Source organism: Lepidochelys kempii, chromosome 3 (assembly GCF_965140265.1).
Source record: "Lepidochelys kempii isolate rLepKem1 chromosome 3, rLepKem1.hap2, whole genome shotgun sequence".
Classification (NCBI taxonomy): domain Eukaryota; kingdom Metazoa; phylum Chordata; order Testudines; family Cheloniidae; genus Lepidochelys; species Lepidochelys kempii.
The window spans coordinates 112,679,637-112,697,511 of NC_133258.1; the positions used below are offsets into that span (position 1 = coordinate 112,679,637).

Genomic DNA, 17,875 nt, shown 5'->3' on the forward strand with positions numbered 1-17,875 from the left:
CTATATATCCACAGAAGAGGTGTACAGCATGGACAAAAGCAGTATCTGCTTCCCCATGCCATCCTACCAATGTGCGACTGCAGGTTGTAATTTACTGGTATGTCCATCACAGTCCTCTAGAGGCTGTTGTAACAGAAGATTAAAAACCCTACTATTGAAAACTAAATGAGACTCTCCTTTATCTTAAGTGGTAGGGTGTGTCAAAAGGGAGGCAAATTTTGCCCTCTTAGCACCTATTAGATGGTATCTGTTAAAATAGAGATGTATTACAAACATGCGTGTGCAACTTGGGGCTCTACTCAATAAAAATTACTTATAGGTGGTCTAAGTTTTGCTTTTGAAGATTTCTTTGTTCTGCCAAAGTACACAAGGGGATTATCAGATTGAAAAGGAAAGATTTCTAGATCACACCTCTTTTAGTGGCATGTGGGCAGTTTGCAGCTGTACATAGAGGCAAAAGAAAACTACAATATTTCACACTGGGTTGAGAAAACCATACCAAGAAGGTCTGCAAATAATTTTTTACTGTAGGCTTATGACACCCTGTGCATAAATTATTTCATTATTTATTACATCAGCTCTTGTTCATCTGCTGAGTTGGACAGCTGGCAGCAGGACCGATGTGTGGTAGTCATCTGCTGTTGTTTGAAAAGCCTTTCAGAAACCTCCTTTAGTATATCATTTTTGTTTTCTTACAGCAAATTACAGTAAATTTCAAGACATGTAGTAGATGCTGTGAAATCTTCTCCATCACTAAAGGTAAGTCTGCACTGCATCTGGGAGAGTACTTCCCAGCACAGGTACCCAGACATGTGCTAGCTCTGCTTGAGCTATCCTGCTAAAAATAGCAGGGTAACATGGACAACAGCTTGGGTTAGCCACCTGAGTGCATATCCGCGGGGTCCAGGTGGGTTTGTACTCAGGTGAGTGGCTTAGACAAAAGTGGATGGAAGGGAATACAAGAGACTGCAAATGTATTTGTTTTTAGAAGAAAAGGAGTACTTGTGGCACCTTAGAGACTAACCAATTTATTTGAGCATAAGCGTTCGTGAGCTACAGCTCACTTCATCAGATGCATATCGTGGAAACTGCAGCAGACTTTATATATACACAGAGAATATGAAACAATACCTCCTCCCACCCCACTGTCCTGCTGGTAATAGCTTATCTAAAGTGATCATCAGGTGGGCCATTTCCAGCACAAATCCAGGTTTTCTCACCCTCCACCCCCCCCACACAAATTCACTCTCCTGCTGGTGATAGCCCATCCAAAGTGACAACTCTTTACACAAAGTGCCTGACAATCAAGTTGGGCTATTTCCTGCACAAATCCAGGTTTTCTCACATTCCCCCCACCCCCATACACACACAAACTCACTCTCCTGCTGGTAATAGCTCATCCAAACTGACCACTCTTCAAGTTTAAATCCAAGTTCAACCAGAGAGGCTCGTTCACCTGTACATCCACCAATGTGATATATGCCATCATGTGCCAGCAATGCCCCTCTGCCATGTACATTGGTCAAACTGGACAGTCTCTACGTAAAAGAATAAATGGACACAAATCAGATGTCAAGAATTATAACATTCATAAACCAGTCGGAGAACACTTCAATCTCTCTGGTCACGCAATCACAGACATGAAGGTCGCTATCTTAAAACAAAAAAACTTCAAATCCAGACTCCAGCGAGAAACTGCTGAATTGGAATTCATTTGCAAATTGGATACTATTAATTTAGGCTTAAATAGAGACTTGGAGTGGCTAAGTCATTATGCAAGGTAGCCTGTTTCCTCTTGTTTTTTCCTACCCCCCCCCCAGATGTTCTGGTTGAACTTGGATTTAAACTTGAAGAGTGGTCAGTTTGGATGAGCTATTACCAGCAGGAGAGTGAGTTTGTGTGTGTATGGGGGTGGGGGGGATGTGAGAAAACCTGGATTTGTGCAGGAAATAGCCCAACTTGATTGTCATGCACATTGTGTAAAGAGTTGTCACTTTGGATGGGCTATCACCAGCAGGAGAGTGAATTTGTGTGGGGGGGGTGGAGGGTGAGAAAACCTGGATTTGTGCTGGAAATGGCCCACCTGATGATCACTTTAGATAAGCTATTACCAGCAGGACAGTGGGGTGGGAGGAGGTATTGTTTCATATTCTCTGTGTATATATAAAGTCTGCTGCAGTTTCCACGATATGCATCTGATGAAGTGAGCTGTAGCTCACGAAAGCTTATGCTCAAATAAATTGGTTAGTCTCTAAGGTGCCACAAGTACTCCTTTTCTTTTTGCGAATACAGACTAACATGGCTGTTACTCTGAAACCTGTTTTTAGAAGGTAATCCAGATAAGACTCTTAAGTGTAATATTTGGAGTGATATGTGAAATTTGGTGTGGTCTTGTTCTAAACTTTGGTCTTTGGAAATTCTGAAGAGGAAAACTTCTGTGTTTATTTTCCCAAAGCTTCTGCTTGCTGATCCACGTTCTCAGATCTTTATCATGTGCTGTTCCCGTTAATTTGGGCTGGTCATCCTTCATATTGGTGCTCACCTTTTGGTGATTAAAAAACTTAGACTTTCTGAGTAAATTGTGTTACATTGCAGAAAAAGCACCAGTCTAGGAGATCTGAGAGGTGTGAGCCTAGACAGAAGGCTCCAAAGACTTGAGAAGGGATGGCATATGTGTATCAGTGCCCTTTTTGTTCTCCTCCCTTTCCACTCCACTCTTCTTTTGTATTATTTGGACCTGCTGCTAGCAAAATGAGTAGGGCCCTACCAATTTCACAGCTGAGAAAAACACGTTAGGGACTGAGAAATAATCCCTTCCCTGTGAAATCCGATGCCCCACTTGTTCCTAGGAGAGCCCCAGCAAAGGGGGCTCCTAGGTTGGGAGGGACAGGACTTGTCTATCCCCTGCACAGCTGCTCTGAGTGTGGGGAGACCAGACCCACCGCCAAGTGCCTCCCTCTGCTGCAGGATGCTCTGGGACTGGGCAGCAGCCCCCAGAGGTTCCTGCAGCTGGAAGAGGCTGGTGGAGTTGGATCTCATCTTCCCTGTACTGCTGGGAGCAGAGCAAAGGGGCTCCAAGTTGCTAGTCTGGACAGGACTGGGGCAGGACAGGACTTGCTCTTTTCCTGCAGGACTGATCTTAGGTATCTCTCTCAGCTACCGATAGCGATGCACCCTATCATCCCCATTCTATCCAGCTCTGAAGGCATCACAGAAGTGAGGGTGGCAATCCCATGACCCCCTACAACAGGTTTGTGACACCTCCCACAATCCCCTTGTGGGTCAGGACCCCCATGGTTACCACACACTGAAATTTCAGATTTAAACATCTGAAAACGTGAAATCTACCAATTTGCAAATCTTATGGCCATGAAATTGACCATGATGGACCATGATTTTGGTAGGGCCCTAAAAATGAGGGATGGGGCAAGAAGCAAGTTGGTGTAGAATAGGAAGGGAGATCCAATTCACAGTCCATTTATATGCAGTTTGTGGATCTTGTAGAAAATTCTGTATAAACATGGTTCCATCTAAAATGGTTTTATATGTGGTTTGGAGTGCAATCATGATATTAAGAATTTTAGAAACTTTATTCTAGTCTGAAACTGACACAGGGTTTGAGTCACTTGCATAGGACAGTCAACTTGTGCTCAGAGTATTTTAGCTGGAACTGCATTTAAATGGAGTTTTAAAATATTTCACCAAATTCTGTACGATGCTCAGAGTAGATGGCCACACAAACTCTGCAGTCCCCTCCATAAGTTATTGAATCCTGGTTTTACAATTCAGTATGTAACCTGAAGATAGATCAGATTCTTCTCTGCTACAGCGGTATAAATCTGAATTCTTTAGAAGTAAATCCTGTAATGCTGCAGTTACACCAGTATAGCTGAATACAGGGTGGTCAAATGAGTAACGAAGCATTTGTATTACTTCCTAATTAAGTAGAAAGTGAAGAGTCAGGATGAAAATTTGTTCATGAAGGAAAAAATTTTTAAAGGTCTGTATTCAATGGCTTATTAAGGTGAAGGGGCATCAGTGACTTAAAACAGGAGGCATGTTTTGCTGTAGGAAGAGTGCTGAGGAAGAAATATGGAAAGTGTGGGATAGGGCCAATGAAAATTGTAATCAGCAGTAAATCTGCTCTGGAGGCTTTGCCCTTGACCAATTTAGTAGATGTGGTTAACTTGGAAAAAAAATATGTGGTTCAGCTTTTATTTATTTCTTTTAAGTCTTGCGTCAGACAGGTTGGAAGTATGTGGGGAACCATTCTGGGCATTGCATTGTACCACAGTAATACAGAAAGAGCTTAGATGCCGTGGCTGCATGCCCTTAGACTTCCACTGGTTCTTATGGCAAAGGGCTTTCTGTGCATCGCTGCTGAGCTGGGAGCGGCAATATAGGGGGAAACAATAGGTGAATGGAGCATATAGTGAAATGTTTCTTGTTGCATGTTGGAGCTTGAAAGCAAAAGAAGGAGATTTGGGAACAAAATAAAAGCACATAAATACTATGTCAAGAACAATTAAACTAATTGCTATGTTTTAACAAACGGGACATGGGGTAGTAATAGGAATACCTGGAAAAGAGCTGTTCTTAGGTTGTACAGTGTTTATATGGGCACACCATTTTATTAGGAAATAGACAATGGATTAGATGCAACGATTCAGGGTTTGTGAGGTGTACAAATGGGGAATAAGATAAGACAGACCTTCATTTCCAGTTATAAGATGACTCCATGCTGTTTCAGGTCATGGCAAATAGATTATCCTCTTTTGATTGATGAAACTGGCAAGGAAAGGCTGGTGAGTCATTGTGGGTGGCAGACATATCAGAATTTCAGACATAACTATTTCAAAGGTGGGTAGCTCAGACTATGTGGCAAGGAAGCTTCAGGCAGGGAGCCAAACTGAGAAAAAGCAATGCCAAACACCAGAGTAAGTTTAAAGGATCTCCAGAGCGCTCCACTGCTATTTAAGGCAGATAAAATACTGTTGGTTTACTGTGAGTGCATGACAAATATGCTTTTATCCAAAAGTTTTATTCAATGTTTAGAGTGATCCACCACATTTAATACCTAAAGAGTGGGATAGAGTAAATTATATTTGTCTGCAGTTTCTTTTTGGTTTCTTACACTTAATTTAGTAATTTATATTCTAATGTTATGAGCAGGGGCCAGGATGCCTTTCAATACTTGGTGAATTGAGTAATTAAAAATGACTGATTAGTAGATCCAAAAAGTAGTGTTATGCTTGCTTTGTCCCAGATAAATGTTTTTGTAATGATTTTATGCAAGTTAGTTTGTTGTTGGTTGGGGACAGGGAGAGGTATCCCTTTAACCAGGGAAAAGTCTGCACCCCGCAACCCTCAAGACTGGGAATGGCAATGACCACTGAAGGTATCTCTCTGGAGTTTATTGCTGTGCTCCTTGATTGATTGATTGGAAGGTTGCTGGAAAGTGTCTCAACTTTGCCCCTGGGAAAGAGCCTTTGCAACATTCCTAGCCCCTTCTGGAAAGAAAGTGATCAAATCCAGTTCTCCATTATAATGCAGAGCACTATCCACATGACCAGCTCAGATGATGTCCCCTTATGTGAAATTATACATTCATATGAATTTTCTATTTTAATTTCATCCAAAAAAAATTTTGTTTTAGGAGTTCTTGACCTGTATATGGAGTTACTGGGTGTTAGCTGGTCAAATTTGTGGAAATTGGTACTTCAGTAGATGAGGAGGTATGGGGCATGGGGAAGGGAAAGGGGAAATTTAGCCCTTGCTTTTGTGACTTTAAAATATCCTTTGCCATGGTGGATAAAAATCAATGATTTAAAAAAAAATCAGATTATTTTTGATAAAATGCTTTTTGAGGAAAAAACCCTGTGTAAAGATAGTTTTAATTAAGATGCATTATACCTGAAAGATATCTCATCATGGAATAGGGATTATAAATTCTAATTCTATGGTATGAGACAATATATTCATGTAATGTTTAAGAAAAATTTTGTAAATGAGTTCCAATAGTTCATGGATAAGGGACCCAATCTTATGGGGTTCCAGGGGCTTCTGAACAAATTATTTAGGTTAATCTTTCTATCTACCCAATGGGACTCAGTGCTCAGTCTAGAACAGGGGTGGCCAACCTGAGCCTGAAAAGGAGCCAGAATTTACCAATGTACATTGCCAAAGAGCCTCAGTAATATGTCAGCAGCCCCCCATTAGCTCCCCCGCCCACCGGCAGCCCCATCGATCAGCGCCTCTCCGTCCCTCCCCGCACTTCCCAATCAGCTGTTTCGTGGTGTGCAGGAGGCTCTGGAGGGGGAGGAGTGAGGGCACAGCAAGCTCAGGAGAGGGTGTGGAAAGGGGTGGAGTTGGGGTGGGGCCTGTGGCAAAGCCAGGGTTTGAGCAGTGAGCATTCCCCGGCACATTGGAAAGTTGGCACCTGTAGCTCCAGCCCCAGAGTCGGTGCCTAGACAAGGCGTTGCATATTAACTTCTTATGTATGTTGCACCGTGGCTCATAAGCTTGGGGCCCTAACCTGCAAAGTGCTAAACACCTTCTGTGGGATGCTGAGTGCTGTCAATTTCCTCTGGAGACAATGGGAGATGAGGATGTACAGCATTCCAGTCAGGCTGTAAGTATTCTGCCTAGTAGCTACTGAGTAAATGTTTCAAGCCTGCTTTGACTCGTGGCTAATGGTCACATCAACATCTTTAAACAAGCATATAAATTTGCAGCTGTCTGAAACTGGGCACACATGCAGTTACACTTTAATATTTTTACAAAATGTTGATTTAAAAAGTTGATCTGACATCTGTTGTTTCACCTGGGTACATTTCCTTGCATTGCTCTCTTAGATTTCAGACCATGAAAAATTTAAATTTAGAAATGAAATGCAAGTCTTTAGTTATTAAAATGCTTTTGCTGTTTGCAAATGTAAAACTCCCTGCACACCATTGTATTTCATGTCTTGTAGTATCTGTTTGATGTGGATACTGAGATAATATTGGTTTTGGCCTTTTGGGGTAGGGGATATTCACAATTTCCTTTGTGGGTTTTAAAGTGTACTGCCAAGTTCTAACATCTGTTGCAAGTAACATAACGGTGTGTAAATAGTATTCTGCCAAATTTTGGCAAAAGTTATGGAGCTGTTATGGCCTCAGTAGTTGAAAAACGTGTTTTATTTTATCCAAAGATAACTAATGGATCCAACTGAATATCAGTGAAAAAGGAAGGGAGTTTGTAGTATTATTTATGTTAGATGGCTATTAATGGTCCCCTTGAACTTAAAAAATCAAACTTCTATCTGAAAATTTGAATTTATTATTGTTAGTTATACCTCCTGAAATTAGTAAAACTGAAAGATGAGGAAAAAATATTTTTCTGATTTTTTTTCACTTTGTTTACTTTGTCTATAGTCAGTTAACTCCAAATCCTTTAAATTGTTCCTTATGAGTGCAGCTCTGTGACCATACAGCATGATTGGGGCTTTAGTTTCTCATTCACACAAAAATAGAGGGGTAGGGAGGACAGGAGAGAGAAACATTAAAAAGCTAGGAATATGTGACTATAAAACCCCCAAAATTTAATCAGAATTTGGGTAGGATTAAGTTTTAACATTGACAAAAGCAAAACTATTCAGTATTTCAGCTGGCATCCTGTCATTAAACCATCTCTCGCACTAAAGTACTATAAACATGATATTTTCTGAATACTTTCAGTACTGCTACCAAGAATAGTGGAACATTTAATGCCAAAACATTGACCTTAACTTTCCTTGCAATTATTAGTTGTTAGACTCCAAACATTATGCAATGTGCTATGGCTTTTTTGTTTTTAATGTAGACTAGTGCCAGTATACTGCAGTCATTCAGTAATAGAAGTTACTTGCTTATTATGGAACCCTTTGATAGCAGTTGGGTAGCAACCAGGACCTGTATAATAGGTGTTCTGCAATCTCAGGAGTTCCTTGGAATACTTTAATTCCCCATAGATGAGCAAACGACTAGTCAGCACAGGGGAGCGGGTCCAATCTCATGAGTTCTTTGGAATACTTTAATTCCCCATAGACGAGCAGTTAAATTTTAGATCTCAAAAACTTTGTCATAACCAGTGAATTGCTTTCAGGCTTATGGTGTTATGGTGGGGGTTGTTTAGATATAGAAGCGGAAGGCTTGAGTTAGGTCTTTATAGATGCAGTAATCTAATCATAAGAATTAGCTATTATCTGGAATTTGATGGGAAAAGTCTTCTACTTGAAATAGTAGTAGTATTTATATTTCTTATGGTAGTGCCTAACGACCAACCAAGAACAAACAGAGAAATAGATGGTGCCTGTCCTGAAAAGCTTTCAGTCTAAATAGACAAGACAGATACAGATGTGTGGGGGTGGGGGGTGTAATATGCACAGAGTGAGCAACAGTATGGCAGTACACTTGTTAGTTCCATGATTTTTGGGGGTAGGTTTAGTTAGGAGGGGATGAGCTAAATGGAAAGAAAAGTGAGGGCAGAGGGGACGTTGAAGAGAAAGGAGGCAGGACAGGAGAGAAGAGGGTAAGAGCAGCAGGTGTGGAGTGAAGCTGAGGGAGGAAGAGGGTTGGAACGAACGGCCGGTCAGCACAGGGGAGCGGGTCCAATCAAAACAGTGGAAAATTCCTCTGAACGTCCAAAGTTTAGCCGACTTCTGCAATTTGTGAAACCAAAGGGAGTCTCTAGCTGGTTCCTCTCTGCCGTTTTTCCCCAAGGCCGCTTGGTGGAGGGGAGGGGAGGCACTGTCACAAGTTGCTAGTGTGGTTCTGGTGCACTGTAGAACTGGACAGTGTAAGCAGATCGTTGATAAGTAGAGAACACTGCATTTTCACTTCAAGAAAGAGAATTCTCCCACAGTGCTTTACTACAGTGATATCACATATCTGTTTTCTAGGCAGAGATATTGAGTTAAACACTGGAGTAGTAAAAGAAATCTCACTTTTGGCCATCTGATAGCTTTATTGCAACTGTCTTGCCTTCCTGCTAAGAAACTGCTTGTGGCAAAGTTAGCATTTGTGATGTGTACTCTGTGAGCACTCTTCTATATAAAACAGAACAGTACAGTAGTTCTAGTCTTAACGCAACAGCATTATGGCCTTATGTGTTGGGCTTAGTTTCTATTATTGGTTGTCACTTAACTTTTCTTCCATGATTTAAAAATTATCTCCTTTTCCCCTCCAATTTAAATAAAATCCCAGAATAATTTTGCAGAAGATTCTTCTCTCTAATCTTCCCTCATTCTTACTTTTAGGCACAGTACAGTCTTCCTATGAGGTTCCCAGCACGATATACCTTCCATCCAGGCACTGTTGAGTTCCCAGGAATTTTACCATAAGTTTCCCAGCACCTCACCACAGCAGCTGCTTGGAGACCACTTGTCTTCCCATCGGTGCACAACGTGCAGAAAACTGTGTGGTCTTTTGACCCCATCACCAAAGATCTGCCATCGATGACATTGATAACCCTGCAGTGGGATGAGGGGTGGTATTCTGATTTTACAGGTGGGTAGCTGAGGCACACAGAGCTTAAGATCAAAAGTTTCCAATGATTTTGGGTGTCCAATTTGAGAGGACTGAGACCTGATTTTTTCAGAGTACTTAGCATTATATAGAGACCACTTTACATGTTCAAAGCACAGCACCCATTGGTCTTGACTGCAGCTGTGAGTGCTCAGCACTACTGCCAGTCAGACCCTACTCCTCAAGTCATGTATCCAGAAATAAGGAACGTATTATTTAATGTTCACCTGTGAAAAGTTTTGTTTAAGTGACTTCCCCAGCATCACATAGGAACTCTGTGTGGGATAGAATCCAATTCTCTAGGGCAGCATTCAGCTGCCTAACATTGAGACTATCCTTTCTCTTCCTGCAATCTCCTGCCTCAATCACTACGTCTTCAAACTTCTGCAACAAATGAGGCAGAGACAATATAGATAGCAGCCTCCTTCATTATACAGCTCTGATTCATCCCCAGAGCAGATCTATCCTGTGCAGTGATCAGGCAGAGGATCCTGTAGAAAAAATGTGATCATGTAATTAAAGATTGTATTGTAAAGCATAGACACAATGGGGCCAAATTAAGGTAGAGCAACCTTAATTCTGACGCTTCCTAACTACTGAATGTTTGACTTTACAACCTTAATACATTTCTTTAATGTAGGTGTTTCTGGTGTGATTTCTTAGGTTTTAAAAATCAAACCAGAAATTACATCATGTGGCATCATACTGAAATCCATATGGTTCATCAGCAATGTTGGAAACTTTTGATGGATCATGCAGACTTCTGCAGCTTGAGCTAACAGACTGACAGATACCTGCACTAGGTTGTCATCTGTGGACCAGCATTAGAGGGGGAGATGAGGCTTTGACGGGGGCGGGGGTTCACAATATTGCTGACAACAGAGAAAAGGTGAGATTTAGGAATCTGGGGTTCTATTCTAGGCTCTGGAGGGGAGTGTGCTCTAGTTGGCACGTGGTTTTCTGCCCTTTCTCCTCAAGCAAATGACCCCTTCTGAGCAGTCTGCTCCAACCTGTCCTTGTCTCAGCTCTGGCTTCTTGTCCTAGTCCTAATCCCATTCTCCTGATCTAGCCAGTCTCAGTGTTGACTCCTCAGGCTACTCATCTCATTTGCAGTTTCCTTGCCCAGCAAATCCTAGTCTCACCCCTCTGGACTTCTCATCCTTGTCCCAGTCTCTCTCCCTCCCCCCCGCCCCCAGTCTCTGGCACCTTCCCCATCTTACCCTCCTTACCCCATAGTTCATTTTCCCTATTCTCCTTGCCCAGCCTATCTCCCCCTCCCATCTCGTCATACAGTTTCTCTTCCTCCACCCTGGCCTCCAGGAGCTGATTCTGACTTTCCTCATCCTCACTGACTTCCAGTCCCAGTCTCCTTCCCCAGAAAGAACTGATGTTTGCAAAGCATATGTCAAAAGGCATATGTCACAGCTAAAAATTTTCAGCCTGAAGCTGATAAATGGCATGGAAAATTTGAACTTAAACTGAAAACAGGGTCATATAATGGGAAGTGTCGTGCCAACACAGGCAGTGCTGCTAGCCCTGTCTATAGCGCTCTGTTACCTAGGTTCAAAAAGACAAATTAAGGACCACGTGGTAGTCATGTGCTTTTCTGTTTAGAATCCACTATAACACATAGTAATATTTCTGTCCCTTTGCTGATGCCAACATCAGTGAAAATTTTGATAAAAATCCAGAAATAAATACTGTACTTCCAAAAACATTTCTTGATTTTTTTCCCCTCCCCACCCCCAAAAACCAAACAAAAACAACCCATTTTTTTTTGACAGCTCTGATTATCATTTTGTGCTATTTTGCTATGGTGAGAACTGGTCAGAATTAGGCTGGCTCTGTAGATGCAACAAACAACTGTTGCTCTGAAAAAATACTTCTAGTGAAATTGGAATGCGAGAGAGAACTGCTTTAAACATTGGGAAACCTCTGTTTCTTCAACAAGCAGAATTTCAAGATATAAAACTCAGCAGACAGATAGCACTGCTTGCAAAGGCATATGTTGTCTTTGGAGGAATTTGGGATTAGAATTTTTCTGTAGTTGTATAAAGAGGGCTCTAATATTTCATTTAAAATATGGGGGGGTCACGGGGGAGAAGAGAATATCTATGGAATTTAATATTGGTTCCTTTGCTTTTTCCTTTCAGCAAAATTAAAATGATTGCTAAGATTTTGGTAGCCAGAAGGTAAGACTGGCATGCCAGTGGTATTTGGAAGTGGTTACGTGTCTCTTACCTATGTATACGATTAAAAGAAGCAAAAACTTCTAAAATTTCATGGTGACAACAAAAACTCCTTCTTGATATGAGGGGGTGCTGCTACAGGGCAACAGTACTCCTGCAGCAGGGCTTCTTGAACCAAATGTTCAAACAGCTTGCCTTAAATGATGCACAAAATTCACTGGGTGGAGTGAATAATTAAAATTGGCATTGCACATAAAAACAAAAATCACTTTGGCACTCAGGCTGCTTGGAAGAGCTTGAAAGGGAAAATGGAATGTTAAAGACATTAAGGGAAAAAATGGGTAGTGGGTGACAGTTTTTTTGATTGATTTTTGCCTACAAAATACATTAAATGAATCAGTGATTTTAAAAAAAAGTGTTAAAAGTCCAGATGCTAAATTATTTATATTCTTCACCTCATTTTTAAAACTAACTGTTTGTATCTGCCTAAATCAACCTGGTGGTTTGGAAAATTTTCTTTGTATATAGAAAAAAGTTGGGAGAAATCTACTGTATGCTGAACAGAAATTAAGACAACAAATCTAAAATGGGATTTTTTGTTGTTTATATTTTCTGTAATGGAAATGTTGTAATAATCTCTTTGGCCTTCCAAACAATCGCCACCACATTAATAATGAAAGAGGAAGTTTATAAAAATCCTGGAAAAACTATGAGCAAAAGCAGTTGCCCACTTAGAATTAGAAATTTTTGAGCATAAAATCTCTATCCCTCCTACAATAGGAAAGTAAGTAATTTTTCCGTCCAAAACATAGATCCTATAGAGGTGTCGGAGGGGCTGGTGAACAGTTTTTTCTTTAGAAGAAAACAGTTATGCTATGGCTTGTGCTGCCTTACGACTCTAATCTTCTTTTAAATCAAAATAATTTTAAAAGAATATGCTCTGCCTCTTTTGAAATCTGTACTTCTGCTGCTGTGGCACAAGTTTAGGTTAGTTGTTATGAGAAGAAAAGTTAGTGAGTTTTTTTTTAATTAAAAATGTAATTGATACGAACTTACTCAACAGATCTGCTTCCTGTACCTATTTGGAATTACATAGTAGCTGTGTTTCTGACTAAAAGGCTTTTTGTGTATGTGTGGTTTTTTTTTTGGTTTTTTTTTAAACTCCTGTTCACTTCTGGTAGTGCTGAAGATGCAATATGGCTGTGAGAGAGCAAGTGATATTTAGTCCGAGTAGCTCATGCATTATTGACAGAATAGTTAAGGCCCTGATCCTGCAAACGCACACATTGAACAGTCCCAGTGATATTCTGTGAAAAGAGCGTGTGTTAGAAACAGCATTGTTAGGTTTAACTTTTTTCTCTGACACAGATATCAAATATGGTCATTTGACAAGTAAAGCCATTTTTTTTCCCAACTGAAACAGCCTCCAGCTCTCCCCTGATATATGAAACTCAACCCATGCTCTTTCTGGCCTGTGAAGCAGCATCCATCATTAAGATTGTGCCAGATTTAGGCTACAGTCTTGCAAATAGTTTGTGTGTACAGGTTTCAGAGTAGCAGCCGTGTTAGTCTGTATCCGCAAAAAGAAAAGGAGTACTTGTGGGACCTTAGAGACTAACAAATTTATTTGAGCATAAGCTTTCATGAGCTACAGCTCACTTCATCGGATGCATCTGATGAAGTGAGCTGTAGCTCATGAAGCTTATGCTCAAATAAATTTGTTAGTCTCTAAGGTGCCACAAGTACTCCTGTTCTTTTTGTGTGTACAGTTACTCAAAAGCATGTAGGTCAGGCTTGGAGCTTAATTTAGTTTCCTGCCAGTTTTTTTTCTTATATTTTTATCTGCCCCATGCAACATATATTGTGTTTCCCAAGGTGACCTAATTGGACATATTTCAGAGTAACAGCCGTGTTAGTCTGTATTCGCAAAAAGAAAAGGAGGACTTGTGGCACCTTAGAGACTAACCAATTTACATAGTTCTTCATTCAGTTGCATCTCAGTTTTAAAATTATAAATTACATTTGACCTCAGTAAACAGGTGTGTTGGAAAATGTTGGCATATAATATATAGTTTAGGAGAAGATTTCTTTTATATTGCATAACTCTAGCATACATACTTTTCACACAATAATGATACAAACATTAACACTTTAAATGCTTTAATCTTGGGCATTTTGGCCTCTCTTTTTTTCATATGCATTTTTTAACTTCCAGATTCACACAGTCAAGCTGGAAGTATTCTGAAAAACCAAACGGGAGAGAGAGAACACAAATAGTCATCATTAAGAAATTTATCCCCTCCATGAGAACAAACATTTAAATATACATGCTTGAAATGACTGATGTGTATATTTATACAGGTTTCAGAGTAGCAGCTGTGTTAGTCTGTATTTGCAAAAAGAAAAGGAGTATTTGTGGCACCTTAGAGACTAACCAATTTATTTGAGCATAAGCTTTCGTGAGCTGCAGCTCACTTATACACTCCACTTTTAGTCCTCTAATTTTAAATAAGGCACTTACCTCCCTCCATGTCCTTCAGAAACCCCCTAGTCTACCTCTAGACCCAGCTGCTCCCTGTCTCTCTCTTGTGGATCCCCTGCAACACTCTAGTACATTTTATTCCACTACAGTGTTCAGAGGCTGGTAAACCATCTTCAGGAGCAACAACTCCTGGCTCCAGCTGCTGATGACTTCAGGTCCATTGCCCCCATAGACCCACTACAATATCCTTGTTTCCTAGCCTTCCCCATTTCTAGCCCCAAAATACCACGGATAACTACATTTGTGAGAAGAATTTTTCAGAGAACCATAAAACTGACAAAAAGAAAAGAAATATCTGTTGTGGAGATGTTAGTTTATAGCTCCATATCAGTAGCAAAGCCTGGGTTTGGAAGCTCCATTATGAAACACGTTTTGGCATCACCTGGCCTTTCTTTGTATAGGAGGAGCGATCATTATGAAAAAAATACTTTAATTAAAGGAGGAGAGAAATATCCTGGAAGATTATAAAAAAACAAAGAACAAAAAAAATTGCAAATGGCAAGCATGCAAAGATTTGTCCTTTTTGGGGAAGTTAAAAAATGTTCTCATGGTTTCTTTGGCCAACTTTAACTTTAAAGTGCAATACTCTCCACTCCAAAAATAGATAGATTTTTGAACATGCTTATGTACAATATTGGTTGGAATTTTGGCTTTGAACAAAAACTGTGATTTAATCTTTGTCAGAATGGACTAGATCTGTTTTTCATTGGCTGTCTATGAAAGATTTGATTACTAAACAATTACCACTTTGTTTGAAGTGCTAAGCTCTTAACTGAGTTTTCAAGAGGCTGGTATTTTCCAGACACAAAAGGCAAATATATATATTTTCATACTGAAAAGCTTTTTATTTTAAAAGGGGGGAAAATATGTGCATGCCTCCTCTATAGTATGCTGCATCAACTCTTGCCTCCCAAAATGGCAGCAGGTGCTGTAGGGAGGCAGACTCTTTAGGTGGTGTAGCTCAACCAGAAGCTATGGGCTTGATGCAGGAATTAATGGAGCTAACACTGCCTATAGACTTTAAAAGAATGTTATGCTAGGTGTCCCGAATGGTTCCTTCTGGCCTTAAAATCTGAATTTGTGAAAGTTAAGGGTATAGTACTGAAGAAAGGAACCTAACATGATTAGGGCTTTACCAATTTCATGGCTGTGAAAAATGCATCACGGACTGCGAAATAAGCCTTTTCCTGTGAAATCCGATCTCCCCCTGCTGCTAGAAGCACCCCTCCCAGGGTACTCCTCGCTCTGGCTGTGCTGGGGAGGCACAGGACTTGTCCATCTCCTGCACAGCTGCTTTCAGGATGGAGCTCAGAGCCACCTCTGGTGCCTCCCCTTGCAGCTGGACGCTCTGGGGCTGGGCAGCAGCCCCAGAGGTTCCTGCAGCTGGAGGAGGCTTGTAGAGGTGGGTCCGATTGCCCCCTGCTGCTAGGAAGGTCCAGTCACAAGGCTCCTGGCTCTGGGGCAGTGCTGGAGTCAGACCCGCCTCCGGGAACCTCCTGCTCTTGCAGGAAGCTCCACGGTTGCTGCCTTCAGAGTCCAGCTGTGAAGGCAGCACAGAAGTGAGAGTGGCAATCCCATGACCCCCCCCCCACCCCATAAAGGGTTTGGAATCCCCCCACCCCCTTTTGGTTCAGTACCCCCACAGTTACAACACTGTAAAATTTCAGATTTAAACATCTGAAAATATGAATCCTATGGCTGTGAAATTGACCATAATGGACTGTGAATTTAGTAGGGCCCTAAACATAATGCTACATTCACTACACTTCCCATCTCCCACATATGTTCCCTGTGAGACCTTGGGCAAGGTGTCAACCTCTCTGTGTTTCACTTGGATAACTTCCCCTCTATAAATATGGGTAACGCTATTTACCTCCCTCACAAGTGTGTCGGGAAGGCTGAAATTAAAGTTCTAAAACATCTTGGTATGGCAGGTGACTCATGATGGGGGGCGGGGAGGAGGAGGTGGTATTGAACCCGGAGCCTGAAAAGAGGCAGAAGGAGAGGGGAGGGGCTGTTGCTGAGCTCCAGCAAGTGGGTACCTTCAGCGGCTTTCAGACCTGCCAAGGTCAACTCCGCTTCAGCAGGTGTTACCAAACTCCCTCCCAGATGAGATCATGCACTTCAGAGTACAGTGTAAAACCTATTTCTTTAATCTAGCTTTTTCACAATGACTCCTATCACCACTGCCACCATTCCCTTTCCTCGACCACTGCCCCCACACCAATTCTCAGATGCTCAGATACTGTGGTAATGCATGCTTTGTCTAGATATAGACCTGTAGACCTTAGCAGAGGAAGGAAAGTGGATTTAGAGGGGGCAGAGGGAGATCCAGGGAGGCTGGCAGACATATCACAGCTGGAGAGCAGAGGTACAGCCAAAAATGACTGCCTGAGGGCTGGAGCCAGGGAGCAAGAACCTGAGAAGGAATCAGGGCTTGAAAATGACTAAGGGGCTGTGGATTTGGACTGTCTGGGGAACAAAGCCAAGGGACCAGTAAAAACAAAAAAAGCAGCTCCTGAGAAATTCATATATGCTGAAAGGATAGAACTTTAATACCCATAGTATTTTTGGACATAGTGCAAAGGTGGTTTTTTCCCACAGAAAGCAGCAGGAGATTGACATCATATTAAAATCAGAGGTTTACTCCTAAAAAAGTGAAATTGCAAAACAAATTCAATTATGTCACAGGTTTCAGAGTAACAGCCGTGTTAGTCTGTATTCGCGAAAAGAAAAGGAGTACTTGTGGCACCTTAGAGACTAACCAATTTATTTGAGCGTAAGCTTTCATGAAGGTTGCTAGGTGCAATTCAAGAGCAGATGTACCATTTAAAAACACCTCAAGCATTTAAAAACTAGGGTAATGCTAAACTAAGATGTCTGTAAACAATTCGATTCCTAATCTTAACCCTCTCTTTATCTTTACAAGACACTAAACAGAACAATTATTGGTGACTTGCTCTTGTATTTGTGTTATTATTTTAGGGATCCGTTCAAGTCATTGGTAATCTTTTGACTTTAATGGGAGTTGGCTCTTACAGGCTGCCTTTAATATTTTCAGTGATGGAGTAGACAGGTTGACTGGTGGTGGTTCCCTCCTGTGTTGCCTTCTGCAGTTACAGGAGCAATGAAAGACTCGCCCTTCACAGCACTAAGCAAAGCAGTGCCTTCCTCAGCACCTATTATAAGTACCTTAGCCCTGTGCTCTATTAAATACCAGGAGTGGCACTTCTCCACATGTATGCAAGAAGCATAACATCTCCTAGGTTGGTCCTGAACCAACAGCAGAATCTTGTCACCAGTTTTATGCTAAACTGAAAATCTGCTTTCAATGTGGATTTGCAGGTTGGAGTAGTGAAGTTCTGATGTTGAAAGACTCCTTTCCTTCTTCTTAAAGACCAGAATTCCCTGCTTCTGCTCTATAAACTAGCTAATTTTAAATACAGAGGATCCGCAGTGATTTTAAAAAAAATAAAAACCTATATTGTTGGTTCTTGCACTCCTAGTGGTTGGTCTGATGTGGAGGGTAACCATTTGGAAAGAAACATTTTTGTCATTTGAGACTGTGTGACCCTGAGCCACTCAAAGGATCTTATGAT

At 41.2% G+C, this 17,875-nt stretch overlaps 1 protein-coding gene across 4 annotated transcripts in view; it reads left to right on the forward strand.

The window, feature by feature from the left end:
- The window catches only part of UST (uronyl 2-sulfotransferase), a 292,969-nt gene that overhangs the window by 49,954 nt on the left and 225,140 nt on the right, over window positions 1–17,875 (forward strand). Inside the window, exon 1 of one of the 4 annotated variants that reach the window (XM_073337586.1) lies at window positions 9,131–9,527. The exons of the other annotated variants lie outside the window; for them this stretch is intronic. Within the exon in view, the coding sequence (XP_073193687.1) occupies window positions 9,476–9,527 (52 nt within the window). The 5' untranslated portion in view covers window positions 9,131–9,475. Of the gene's footprint in view, window positions 1–9,130; window positions 9,528–17,875 lie in introns of those variants that run through there. 4 annotated transcript variants of the gene reach the window in all.